Genomic DNA, 13,659 nt, shown 5'->3' with positions numbered 1-13,659 from the left:
GTTAAAGATTTTGTTTTGTTTTGTGCCCGGTACACATTAGGCATCCAAATATTTGTTGAATGAATGAGTAAACCACAGTAAAGCCTTATTTACTTAAAATTACTAGCAATTGTAATTAATGTGGATAGGGATATTAATATGAATTAATAACAGGATAACATTACTTTCCAATATGAAAAAGACTGCTAAACAACAAATAATACAAACAAAATTATATGGAAAATATTTAAAAATGTTGTCTAATTCAGACGGTCACTCTTGTCCACCAATTTTAAACTTATAAAGTAATCTCAGTATCTTGCTTACTAGCCACTGGAGCTTGACTCTGATCACAAGTGTCAGCCACTAGAATTTCATGTTCATTATGTTTATGTTGTGGATGAGTTGAAGACTTTGGTACTTTTCTCAATTCTAAGGGAAAAAAGAAGAGAGATTACATATAAACAAACAATCATGAAAAATGATAAGCCAATACAAATCTATCTTTAAATGCACTAGAAGTGCATTTTATTGACGTAACTTTAATATTCTAAAAAGGTTATTCCTTTAGTTTCACTGAGAAACAAAGTTGGTAGTTAGGACAGTGGGGTAGAGAGGACTGGAACAGATAAATTCTTCTGACCTAAGCCTTCTAGAGTTATAATATTTTAATGTATCTTTTCCTTGTGTATCATTGCAAGTCAGTAGGTTCATTTGAAATGAATATTGCATCATACAGCTTTTTCAATCTTTGTTTTAGAGTTTTCATTTTCTGGAAGGGAAGCTGAAACATGCTTTATCAGAAATCATTCCACTATTTAAGGGTTTAATTCAAAGAAAACCAAAAGAAGGACAAAGTAAAGGGAAATAGACTTTTACTAACTATAACTAGAAATTATCATTAAAAAGAAGTATACATGTAAAAATAAACAAGCATGGGTGGTTAGAAAGAGAAAAGGAGTAACTAGTCATTAAATTAGTTTTAATATAATTTGCATGGCTCAAAAGCATATTATAAAAGCAGAATTTCAAACTCCAAGTAAAAATGATCAGAACAAGATTAAAATTGACAAAGTTTTAAATAGTTACAGGTTATTCTCATACAATGAAGAAATAAACCAAGAGCATTTTACTAGATACAAAAGACGACTTTTCCTAAAAAAGAAAATTGCTGTGATTTGTTTTTCTGGATATTCTGATGGATTTAAACATGATCTAAATTATGCCAATGCTTATCTGTAGTGATTCATGTTCTATCTGATACTAGACTAAAAGGCCCACAAATGTTCATTCTAAATCCATGATCTTACATTTTAATTTAGCTCCTAATTACGTGTAAGATTTTTAACAATTCTTTTGTTTTCCACTAGATGGTGATGCAAGCTCATATAAAATGGGCGAAAACTGTGTCAATTTTCCAGTATCAAAGATTAAGATCTACTGTTTCTTTAAAAGGCATAGCTACTGTCAACAATTTATTTGCATTAGAAAAATATCTCTAAGACTGTGTATACTCCTTCCCCTCAAGTGCTTTCCTTGTTAAAAACAGTTTAGGTTAAGATGAAAGTTTTAAAAATATTTACTTTTAGATTAATATTAAAAGGAATAAGCACTGTATCATGTCACAGGATAAATTTCAGGACTACACGAAAAGGTAGTTCCAAAGCATTTAGCAGAAATGGTAAACTGGCTTGGAATTAGAAATATGCCACTGACAAGCCATGAAGTAGATACATTATAAAGCCATTTCTTGATTTACCACCAAGTGCTACATATTATAAAAAATAAAAATAGCTAGTTAAAGTGTTGGTGGGAGTAGCTGTGGATAAGACTTGGAAAGTACATAAGTTTAGAGCCAGGAAGATCTATATTTGAATTTTGACTCATCTACTTACTTGACAGGTTACTTAACCCCTCTCTAAAGAGCAAATCTTTCCTCATCTATAAAACGAAGGTGCTAGTAGCTACCTCAAACCTGTCATGAGGATTAAAACACAGTAATAATGTATTCAAATCAGCAAAATAACCAGCACACGGTAGGTGGAACTTAATGTTAGGATATCTCCTCTTTCCATGTATCCCACTCAAATATATACACATAGGAATAGTTTTTAAATAAAAAGAAAAAAGGAAAAAAACTATTCACTACCTTTGTAAAATGCTGAGTGTTTACATATTCAGATGAGCAACACACGTCTATACATAATACGGGCAGTAGATGCCTTCCCAGTCACTTCACTAATGGAAGTTAAACTTACAGTTGTAACATAAGTTACCTGAAAAATGACTATCTTCCTAACAACAGATGAATACTTTTTTTTTTTAACAGAACAAGGTAACTAAACTACAACTCCAATCCTCACCATGTGCACACCCAGAGTGCTCCAGTTTAGTATGTGTTTGTTCTACATATCGGACGTGGAGGTTCTCCTTCCTTCGTAGTCGGTTAGCGCCAGAAAATGAAAAGGTTGTTATTGGTGAATCTGGAATAACATCTTCCTCAGATTCAAGATCGGTTGCTTGATGTGGTTGATCATTCCTAGAGGAAAATAAGGACAACTGAATGAAAATTAGTTTGATAAATATTTATTAAAACATCTAGCATATGGTATGAGTGACAGCAGAACACAGGTATGAAGCTGTAAGAGATATAATTCCTTGCATCTGATGTTCCAAGTCTAAATACAAGGATTAGAGAAGTACTCACATGACTAGAGTACCAGGTGGGGAATATTACTGTGAGAGGTGAAGTAGAAAGTGCAGCTGGTGGTACTTGAGGTGAAATTAAAAGAATTTCAAATGGCAGAGAAAATCAGCAGAGGATCCTCTAAGTTTGAGTAAAGGCAGGCAGTACTGTGTACTTGTGTTAGAGAAAGACAAGCCAGAACTACATGAAGGAGAGCCTCGACTAAGTGCGCACACAATTTAGAAAGCAAGAGAAAAGGAATTAAGGTTTTAGAGAATGGAAGTAATGTGACAATATAGCAGCAAGACTGTGCAAGATTGACTGGGACAGAAAGGAAGGAAGTAGTGGCTATAATAGTTCAGGCAGGAGCTTCTCTGGGTTTGAACTGGAATTCTGAAGATAGGTATGGAAAGGAAGGGACCAGTGTTAAACACTCTGGCAACAGAATCAACAAGACTTGGCAAATGACAAATTCAGGGTGATAAATAATACTAACACTGGTAACACCAACATTTGTTGCAGGTTTACACTGGCAGGCACTGTTCAAAGCGTTACATGTATCAGTTTAAGTATAAGGTATTATCATTATTACTCTCATTTTACAAACAGAAAATACAGATACAGAGGTTAAGTCACTGAAATAAAATAGTAAGGGCTTCCCTGGTGGCGCAGTGGTTGAGAATCCGCCTGCCAATGCAGGGGACATGGGTTCAAGCACTGGTCTGGGAGGATCCCACATGCTGCAGAGCAACTAAGCACGTGCACCACAACTACTGAGCCTGTGCTCTAGAACCTGTGAGCCCCAACTACTGAAGCCCAAGCGCCTAGAGCCCATGCTCTGCAACAAGAGAAGCCACCACAATGAGAAGCCCGTGCACCACAATGAAGAGCAATCCCTGCTCAATGCAACTAGAGAAAGCCCACGCACAGCAACGAAGACCCAATGCAGCCAAAAATAAATAAATAAATTTATAAAAAATAAAATAAAAACGTTTAACAGAAGCAGGATCTAAACCCTGGCAGCCAGACTCCCAGGACAACACTGTTACCCTTGGTATAGACCATGGGACTGATGACTGACTACAAGTAGGACTCAGACTTTGAATTTCTACTTCTGCTTCTATCCACGCTCACTGTCAGTACTCTCAACACATCAATCAAAATAGTCTTATTAAAACTTATGTCATATAATGTCACTCTTCTGATTAAAACCTGCCACATCTCCCCGCTTCACTGAAAACACAAGCCAAACTCCTTATAATGATTGATCTGATCATCCCCCTCCTCTCATATTACATTCTACTCCAGCCACCCTCGCTTCCCCGAGGCTCCTCAAACACACCAGGCACAGCCCTACTTTACGTTCTTTGCTCCAGCTGTTCCATCTGCTTGGAATGCTCATCACCATATATCACATGGCTAACTACCTCATCTTCAAGTGTTTGCCCTCTCGTCAATGCCTGCCTTGAACATGCTATTTAAAACCGTAACCCCCTTCCCACACCCTAGTACTCCGGTTCCTTGTTATTCTGCTGTTACTTTATCCATGGCAGTTACTGCTTTCTAACATAGTACATAATTGATTTGTCTATTGCTCACCAGCCAGATAGTAAGCTCTAAGAGGATAAGGATCTTTTTGGTTCATTGATACATCACAAGTGTCTGCAACAGTGGGTACTTGATACATGCCCAATAAATATTTACTGAATGAATATGAGAGGTTCCCAGATTTCACTAGAAAAATAAATTTGTGCTCATCTAGGCATATGTTCTTGCCCAATTCAATTCAGGCCCAAAGGCACCTAAAGACTGGGTTTGGACTGAATTGTGGGTATTGAGTAAAATAAAGTTAATTCACTTTAACTCAACTGTCTTTCCCATGTCAAGCCATCATTGACCTTATTTGCCACCAATTTTTATCTGTCAGGCATTTAGGCTTTACATGACAAAACCAATCTATCCTAATATACTCATATCAGTTTGTAATACTACATATTTCAAACAAAGAATACTGAGATTTTTATAAATTACGACCAACAGAGATTTTAATTAAAAGATTAATTTTTCCTAATGGATTTGTATCTTAATTTCCTAGATAATATCAATATTATTTGTGGTCTATAATCCTATACTCTATACTGAGTAAAATCTTTAGGGCTAATACCTAATCTCTACCTACAATTCTATCATCTTATTCTGGAAAAAACAAAGTAAACTAAAGTCATACGAGAAACCCTTACAAATTAATGGAGTATGAAATCTATCTGACCTCACTTTAATTAATCACATCACAGGCTACCTGCCTATTAGTCATAAAAATTCAACCTGAAACATGAGTGAGTCACTAGAATAAACTGATTTCCTGGCAGAGTCAATCTAGAAGTAGCTAGGATCACAAAAAGAAAAAACATACAACACACACACACACATACACACACACACACAACCAGCTCTAACTAGAGGTGTCCAAACTAAGTAAACAAGTGCTGGCTTTGTTCTCCTTTGTCCTTTGTCATAAAAGAAAAAGAAACAAAACAAAACAAAACAACTTTCCATGTGTTAACCAAGTTTCTTCTTTAAAGCATTAGGTCTCATTCTGATTTTCTGAGAAAAGTTAAAATTTTATGCCATAGCTTTAGGTTATGTACACTGGCCATCTTTCTCCTTCCACTTTTTTTTCTAACGGCCTGAGAGCCTCCCCTTAAATTCCTGTCAAAACAATTTTAGTTGTTCATTTTTCTAAGAGCTGTAAGGACCCAGGGTCTCCCTTCATAATGAGTCTGTAAAAAAGCTTATCATATTCAAGCTTTTCTCCTCCTCCAAAAAACTTACACTTCCAGTTAAAACATAATTTAAATTTAATGCAGTAGTTACAGCTATCAGGTTCACTTAGACATTCTGATTTTCAAAAAAAGGGTTCCCTGAAATATACACTAATGAGTCTGATACCCTGGTTTCTTGGAACCAGTTTATTATATGAATAATTCAAATAAGACTAATTTTTTAAAATAGGGTTATTAAGCCAGTTTTCTGAGGAATGCTCTACTGCATATTTCACTCTCAGGAAGGCATCTGACAGTGACTCTATTGTTATCTTCTCACTGTAAACAAAAGGGAGAAATACAAACTTGGTACTAATAGAGAAAGACAGACTCCAAACTGACTGAACACCATCAGACAAAGAATTATATCAATGAGGAAACCTGTGGAAGTATGCCTCAGGGCTCCATCCTCAGGCAGGTTTTGTTCAACATTTATTACTGATTTTGATGAGGGTGCTGATGGAATATTCATCGAATTTGTGGAAGACACAAAGCTGAGAATAAAAGCTAACCTAATACATGGTAGGAAAAAAATCAACATATGAAAGACCCCCAGAGGTTGGAATAATGGGCCAAATCTAACAAAATGAAATAGAACAGGATAAATGCAAGGTAAAAAGCCTCAGTCAGAAGAGAGAGAATCCACCTATACAGGGTGACACCATGCAGGTAAACTTCTAAGGCTGTTTTAGCACAAAACTATACAAAGGGTTTAAAAACTCTGCAGTTGAGGTAGACCTGGGTTCAAATCCTGCATCTGACATTGACTAGTCACATTGGGTAAGTTAGTTAACCTTTCTGAGCCTCTATTAAAGTAGATACAGTACTGTACTTTCCTACTTCGTTTTTGTGGGAAAGTGGTGAGAAAGAAATAATATATGTAAAAATGTAATGCAATGCCCAGAAAATAGTATTTAATCAATAGTGCTCTTTACCTTACAGCGAAGACTCCTTTGATACAAGGTTTCCATAACAACTGCTATAAAGCCATAGGGAAGACTTTGACTTAGAGGTTCTAGTTAGCAGTAAACCCAGTAAAGAACCACCAGTAATGTATGTATGTTTTGACCACATTAACCTAAGTAAAAAGATACAGAAAAATGGAGGGAGCAGTATCGGTCTACTGGTCAGACTATACCTAGAAGACAACTGAATTAATTAAAATATCGACAAACTGAAACATTAAAGAGAAATGATAATTTGAAGCGTCTTGAAGTCATGTCTCACAAAGAACAGTTAATGAACAGAGAATATCTACTCTGTATATTTATCTATTTACAATTATGACTCAGGAGGGCCCTGTACCCTGTCTTCATGTAAACAAAGGGCCATCAAATAGAAGGCGGGGTGGTGGTGGTGGTAAACTTGCTCCACATGGTCCCAGAAGGCAAAAATCAGAATCAACAAATATCACTCTGTACAGTGACTTCTACCCAAACTTAGAACTTTTAACAATATCATCTCATTAAAATTAAATACGCTTGGGACACAGTGAACCTGTATAAGAGGTATTCTAACAATGGCTATTTGTTAAAGAAGTTATACAAGGAATTCAATTTAAAAGAGAGCACTGAGGGAACTCCCTGGCAGTCCAGTGGTTAGGACTCTGTGCTTTCACTGTCGAGGACTTGGGTTTTAAAAAACAAACAAACAAAAAAGAAGACTCCTTTGACTTTCACATCCAGCTCATCCATTTCCCAAAACAAGTCATGACCTCAACACTTAGCTTATTTAATTACTTGCTTTCTGTGACTGGTACAGCTGAGTACATATTTTGAACTTTATAACAGCAAATTTTTTTCTGAATAATTTCCTACTATAGTGTCACTAAATAACTGTCCTACCATAAAAGGTCTCTGTGGGACTTCCCTGGTGGCTCAATGGTTAAGAATCCGCCTGCCAATGCAGGGACGTGGGTTCGATCCCTGGTCTGGGAAGATCCTACATGCTGTGGAGCAACTACGCCCGTGAGCCCCAACTGCTGAGCCCATGTGCCGCAACTACTGAGCCCACGTGCTGCAACTACTGAGCTCACGTGCTGCAACTACTGAAGCCCACGCGCCTAGAGCCCCTGCTCTGCAACGAGAAGCCACTGCAATAAGAAGCCCATGCACCGCAACGAAGAGTAGCCCCTGCTTGCCACAACTAGAGAAAGCCCACATGCAGCAACAAAGACCCAATGCAGCCAAACAAAACAAAACAAAACCAACAACAAAAAAGGAAGGTATCTGTAACATCAAACCCAGATTAGGTGAGTCAGAATTACTGCATTTAACAAGGAAAAGTATAAATAAAATAATACTTTTTCTAAAGTTCAGGGAAATTTCAGGCAAGATAATACTTGCTATTTTTTTTTTCTGACTGAAAGCAAAAGGGAATTTGAGGAGAACAAGTTGTAAAAGAAGTTGGCTTATGAGAATAACTATCTTAAATTTCAGGAGAGAACTGAAAGAGACAACAGATTACCTCCTACACTGTTCTAAGGCCATGTACTAAATAAAACATACATGCCCTGAGCTCATCTATATGATTGATCTTCACTGTTATTAAAAACTTCAGCTTTTACTTCTTTTCTAATGTACCAATGAGCTTCAACAGAAAAATCTGTGAATTTGAGAACACTAAAACTAATTCTAAACAAATTAGAATTCACAGTTGACCAAGCAAATGATATTATCTAGTTACAATTCACTTTATAACCTTGGTTTTGGAGGCATTCACCCATCTAATTCCGTATAACCTCTACAGGCTAGTTATTTATCTTTGGAATTCATAAATATCAGGGCTGATGTGTTCAAAATACCATAAGCTACATGTGCTAAATTAATTCACAGAACATAAATTATTGTAGGTCAACCACCACTTATCTGAAATCTTTGGAACCAGACGTGATTCAGAACTCAGTTTTTTTAAAAATGAAGGGTACACCTAAAGCAACTAGAGAAAGAAGAACAAAGAAAACCCAAAGTCAGTAGAAGGAAAGAAATCATAAAGATCAGAGCAGAAGTAAATGAAATGGAAACAAAGAAAACAATTGCAAAGATCAATACAACTAAAAGCTGGTTCTTTGAGAAGATAAACAAAGTTGATAAACCTTTAGCCAGACTCATCAAGAAAAAAAGGGAGGGCTTCCCTGGTGGCGCAGTGGTTGAGAGTCTGCCTGCCAATGCAGGGGACACGGGTTTGGGCCCTGGTCTGGGAAGATCCCACATGCCGCGTAGCAACTGGGCCCGTGAGCCACGGCTGCTGAGCCTGCGCGCCCGGAGCCTGTGCTCCGCAACAAGAGAGGCCGTGATAGTGAGAGGCCTGCGCACCGCGATGAAGAGTGGCCCCTGCTTGCCACAACTAGAGAAAGCCCTCGCACAGAAACGAAGACCCAACACAGCCATAAATAAATAAATAAATAAAGCAAAAAAAAAAGAAAAAAAGGGAGAGGACACAAATCAATCAAGTTAGAAATGAAAAAGGAGAAATCACAACTGACACTGCAGAAATACAAAGGATTATAAGAGATTACTACAAAAAACTATATGCCAATAAAATGGACAAGCATGAAGAAATGGACACATTCTTGGAAACGTGCAATTTTCCAAGACTGAACCAGGAAGAGTTAGAAAATATAAACAGACCGATCACAAGTAATGACACTGAAACTGTGATTAAAAATCTTCCAACAAACAAAAGTCTAGGACCAGATGGCTTCACAGGTGAATTCTATCAAACATTTAGAGAAGGGCTTCCCTGGTGGCGCGGTGGTTGAGAGTCCACCTGCCGATGCAGAGGACACGGGTTCGTGCCCCAGTCCGGGAGGATCCCACATGCCGCGGAGCAGCTGGGCCCGTGAGCCATGGCTGCTGAGCCTGCGCGTCCGGAGCCTGTGCGTCCGGAGCCTGTGCTCCACAACGGGAGAGGCCACAGCAGGGAGAGGCCCGCGTACCACCAAAAAAAAAAAAAAAAAAAAAAAAATTTAGAGAAGAGTTAACACTGATCCTTCTCAAACTCTTCCAAAAATTGCAGAGGGAGGAACACTCCCAAATTCATTCTACGAAGCCACCATCACCCTGATACCAAAACCAGAAAAAGATACCACAAAAAAAGGAAAACTATAGATCACTATCACTGATGAACACAGATGCAAAAATCCTCAACAAAATACTAGCAAACAGAATCCAACAATGTATTAAAAGGATCATACACCATGATCAAGTGGGATTTATCCCAGGGATGCAAGGATTCTTCTATATGTGCAAATCAATCAGTGTGATACACCATATTAACAAATTAAGGAATAAAAACCATATGATCATCTCAACAGATGCAGAAAAAGCTTTTGACAAAATTCAATACCCATTTATGATAAAAACTCTCAGAAAACAGGCATAGAGGGAACCTACCTCAACATAATAAAGGCCATATATGACAAACCCACAGCAAACATCATTCTCAATGGTGAAAAACTGAAAGCATTTCCACTAAGATCAGGAACAAGACAGGGATGGCCACTCTTGCCACTCTTACTCAACACAGTTTTGGAAGTCCTAGCCACAGCAATCAGAGAAGAAAAAGAAATAAAAGTAATACAAATTGGAAAAGAAGAAGTAAAACTGTAATTGTTTGCAGATGACATGATACTATACATAGAAAATCCTAAAGATGCCACCAGAAAACTACTAGAACTAATCAATGAATTTGGATACAAAATTAATGCACAGATATCTCTGGCATTGCTATACACCAACAACGAAAAATCAGAAAGAGAAATTAAGGAAATAATCCCATTTACCAACTGAACAAAAAGAATAAAATACCCAGGAATAAACTTACCTAAGGAGGTGAAAGGCATGTACTCAGAAAACTATAAAACACTGATGAAAGAAATCAAAGATGTCATAAACAGATGGAGAAATATACCATGCTCTTGGATTGGAAGAATGAATACTGTGAAAATGTCTATACTACCCAAAGCAATCTACAGATTCAATTCAATCCCTATCAAACTACAAATGGCATTTTTTACAGAATTAGAACAAAATATTTTACAATTTGTATGGAAACACAAAAGACCCCGAAAGGCCAAAGCAATCTTGAGAAAGAAAAATGGAGCTGGAGGAATCAGGCTGCCCGACTTCAAACTATACCACAAAGCTACAGTAATCAAGACAGTATGGTACTGGCACAAACACAGAAATATAGATTAATGGTACAGGATAGAAAGCCCAGAGATAAACCCACACACATATGGTCACCTAATTTTTGACAATGGAGGCAAGAACATATAATGGAGAAGACAGCCTCTTCAATAAGTGGTGCTGGGAAAACTGGACAGCTACATGTAAAAGAATGAAATTAGAACACTCCCTAACACCATACACAAAAATAAACTCAAAATGGATTAAAGACCTAAATGTAAGACCAGACACTATAAAACTCTTAGAGGAAAACATAGGAAAAACACTCTTTGACATAAACCACAGCAAGATCTTTTTTGACCCACCTCCTAGAGTAATGGAAATAAAAACAAAAATAAACAAATGGGACCTAATGAAACTTAAAAGCTTTTGCACAGCAAAGGAAACTATAAACAAGATGAAAAGACAACCCTCAGAATGGGAGAAAATATTAGCAAATGAATCAATGGACAAAGGATTAACCTCCAAAATATATAAACAGCTCATGGAGCTCAATATCAAAAAAACAAACAATTCAATTAAAAAATGGGTGGAAGAGCTAAACAGACATTTCACCAAAGAAGACATACAGATGGCCCAGAGGCACATGAAAAGATGCTCAACATCACTAATTAGTAGAGAAATCAAAACTACAATGAGGTATCACCTCACACCAGTCAGAATGGCCATTATCAAAAAGTCTACAAACAATAAATGCTGGAAATGGTATAGTGAAAAAGGAACCCTCCTGCACTGTTGGTGGGAGCATAAACTGATACAACAACCATGGAGAACTGTATGGAGGTTCCTTAAAAAACTAAAACTAGGGCTTCCCTGGTGGCGCAGTGGTTGAGAGTCCACCTGCCGACGCGGGGGATGCGGGTTCGTGCCCCGGTCCGGGAGGATCCCGCATGCCACGGAGCGGCTGGGCCCATGAGCCATGGCCGCTGGGCCTGTGCGTCCGGAGCCTGTGCTCCGCAGCGGGAGAGGCCACAAGTGAGAAGCCCGCGTACCACAAAAAAAAAAAAAAAAACTAAACTAAAAATAGAACTGCCATATGACCCAGCAATCCCGCTACTGGGCATGTACCCTGAGAAAACCATAATTCAAAAAGAGACATGTACCACAATGTTCACTGCAGCACTATTTACAATAGCCAGGACATGGAACCAAGCTAAATGTCCATCAAGAGATGAATGGATAAAGAAGATGTGGTACATATGTACAATGGAATATTACTCAGCCATAAAAAGAAACGAAATTGAGTTATTTGTAGTGAGGTGGATGGACCTACAATCTGTCATACAGAGTGAAGTTAAGTCAGAGAAAAACAAATACCATATGCTAACACATATATATGGTATCTTAAAAAAAAATGGTACTGATGAACCTAGTGGCAGGGCAGGAATAAAGATGTAGACATAGAGAATGGACTTGAGGACACAGTGGGGGAGGGGGAAGCTGGGGAGATGTGAGAGTAGCACTGACATATATACACTACCGAATGTAAAATAGATAGTGGGAAGCAGCAGCATAGCCTAGGGAGATAAGCTTGGTGCTTTGTGATGACCTAGAGAGGTGGGATAGGGAGGGTGGGAGGGATGCTCAAGGGGGAGGGGATATGGGGATATATATATGCACATGGCTGATTCACTCCGTTGTACAAGAGAAACTAACACAGTATTGTGAAGCAATTATACTTCAATAAAGATCTATTAAAAAAAATTGAAGGGCAATGCAGAGCATATACAGCTTGTTACAAAACACCTCCAGTAGAGCCTGAGGTATCATCCTGTAGTCAAATACACTGATATTATCACAGTGAAGCATAGGAATGCTCACAGGAAGTGGGACAAATAAGGACTATAATAAAAAGTATCTTGTCAATTGAAGTGAGATTAGGTTGTAACTTTTCAAAAAGAAAAACTTTGTGTTTTGGAATCATATAGAAAAGACTGTGAATTTGTGTTCTAGCTTCACTTCAATATGCAGCATGAGTAAAATGAGAAAGGGTTGACATTTTCATACACACGTTTGATAACCTCAGTCTGGCCTGATAGCCTTCTTTCCTCATCTATTATCCCCCCTCAAAATTCTCTTTGGCTACCAATATTCCGTGGGCTGAATATTGGACCAATATTCATGATAACATGGGAGAAATATCAAAATCCTATTGGACATCCACTACTTAAAAATATACTGATATGATAAAGATGTTAATTCCACTTGTGATATGTGTTTATACATAAGACAGTAACTACTCGTAAGCCAAAATAATGTTACGTCTACATAGTTTAGCAAAGTTTTTGTAGATGTCCACTCAGATGCAACAGAGTCTTTAAAACCCTATAAACCATTAACACTATCCTGAATCCTAACTTTTAAAGAATATTATATAAGCTTTACATAAATGGGAACTAAGAACTGGCTATAACTGTGCTTGGCATCAGTCAGACTAGACCCAGAAAAACAGATTCTTTTTTTGAGACGCTGTCAAATAATGGAAAGAACAGTGGCTTTTAAGTCAGAAGATGGGGTTCTGAGTGATGTCTCATTATCTACTAGTTGTGAGACCATGGCAAGTTACTTGACTTTTTTAAGATGTGGATTCCTCATCCATAAAGTAGAGTTAATAAAACTACCTTGAAGAGTCACAGTGAGGATTAGAAATAATAAACATAAAACACAAAGAAGAGTAACTGGAACACAAGATGAAAGTTATTATTTTTATTATGAGAAATTGGGGGAGAGGGAAAGGAGGAAGTTCTCCAGGCCTGAGAAGTGTATAAGAGGAAATAATTATTCAGATTGATTTTATAAAGTTTCTGGGACAGGGCTAGAAAGGTGGTAACAAAACTCAAATGTTTAAAATATAAGTACTTCAAATAATTTATTTGAATGATTTGTTATTTATAATAAAGTTATAAAAATTAAAGTGCTTTAAATTAAAATGTTTTGATTTTTATATATTCACACACTAAGCTAAGAGATGCATACACACCCT

The 13,659-nt window shown here is 37.4% G+C and overlaps 1 protein-coding gene across 2 annotated transcripts in view; it reads right to left on the bottom strand.

Moving 5' to 3' along the window:
- RBBP8 (RB binding protein 8, endonuclease) overlaps positions 1–13,659 on the bottom strand; it is an 84,701-nt gene that overhangs the window by 31,092 nt on the left and 39,950 nt on the right. For both annotated transcript variants that reach the window (XM_079717751.1, XM_079717752.1), the window contains exons 6-7: positions 2,343–2,518; positions 307–411 (exon numbers count right to left, since the gene is read on the bottom strand). In XM_079717751.1, coding sequence (XP_079573877.1) covers positions 307–411; positions 2,343–2,518 — 281 coding nt within the window. The remainder of the gene's footprint in view (positions 1–306; positions 412–2,342; positions 2,519–13,659) is intronic.

The sequence above is a fragment of the Hyperoodon ampullatus genome (genome assembly GCF_949752795.1).
Source record: "Hyperoodon ampullatus genome assembly, chromosome: 13".
NCBI lineage: Eukaryota > Metazoa > Chordata > Mammalia > Artiodactyla > Ziphiidae > Hyperoodon > Hyperoodon ampullatus.
Note: the sequence above shows the minus strand (reverse complement) of the source record. Positions and strands in the feature narration are given on the sequence as shown.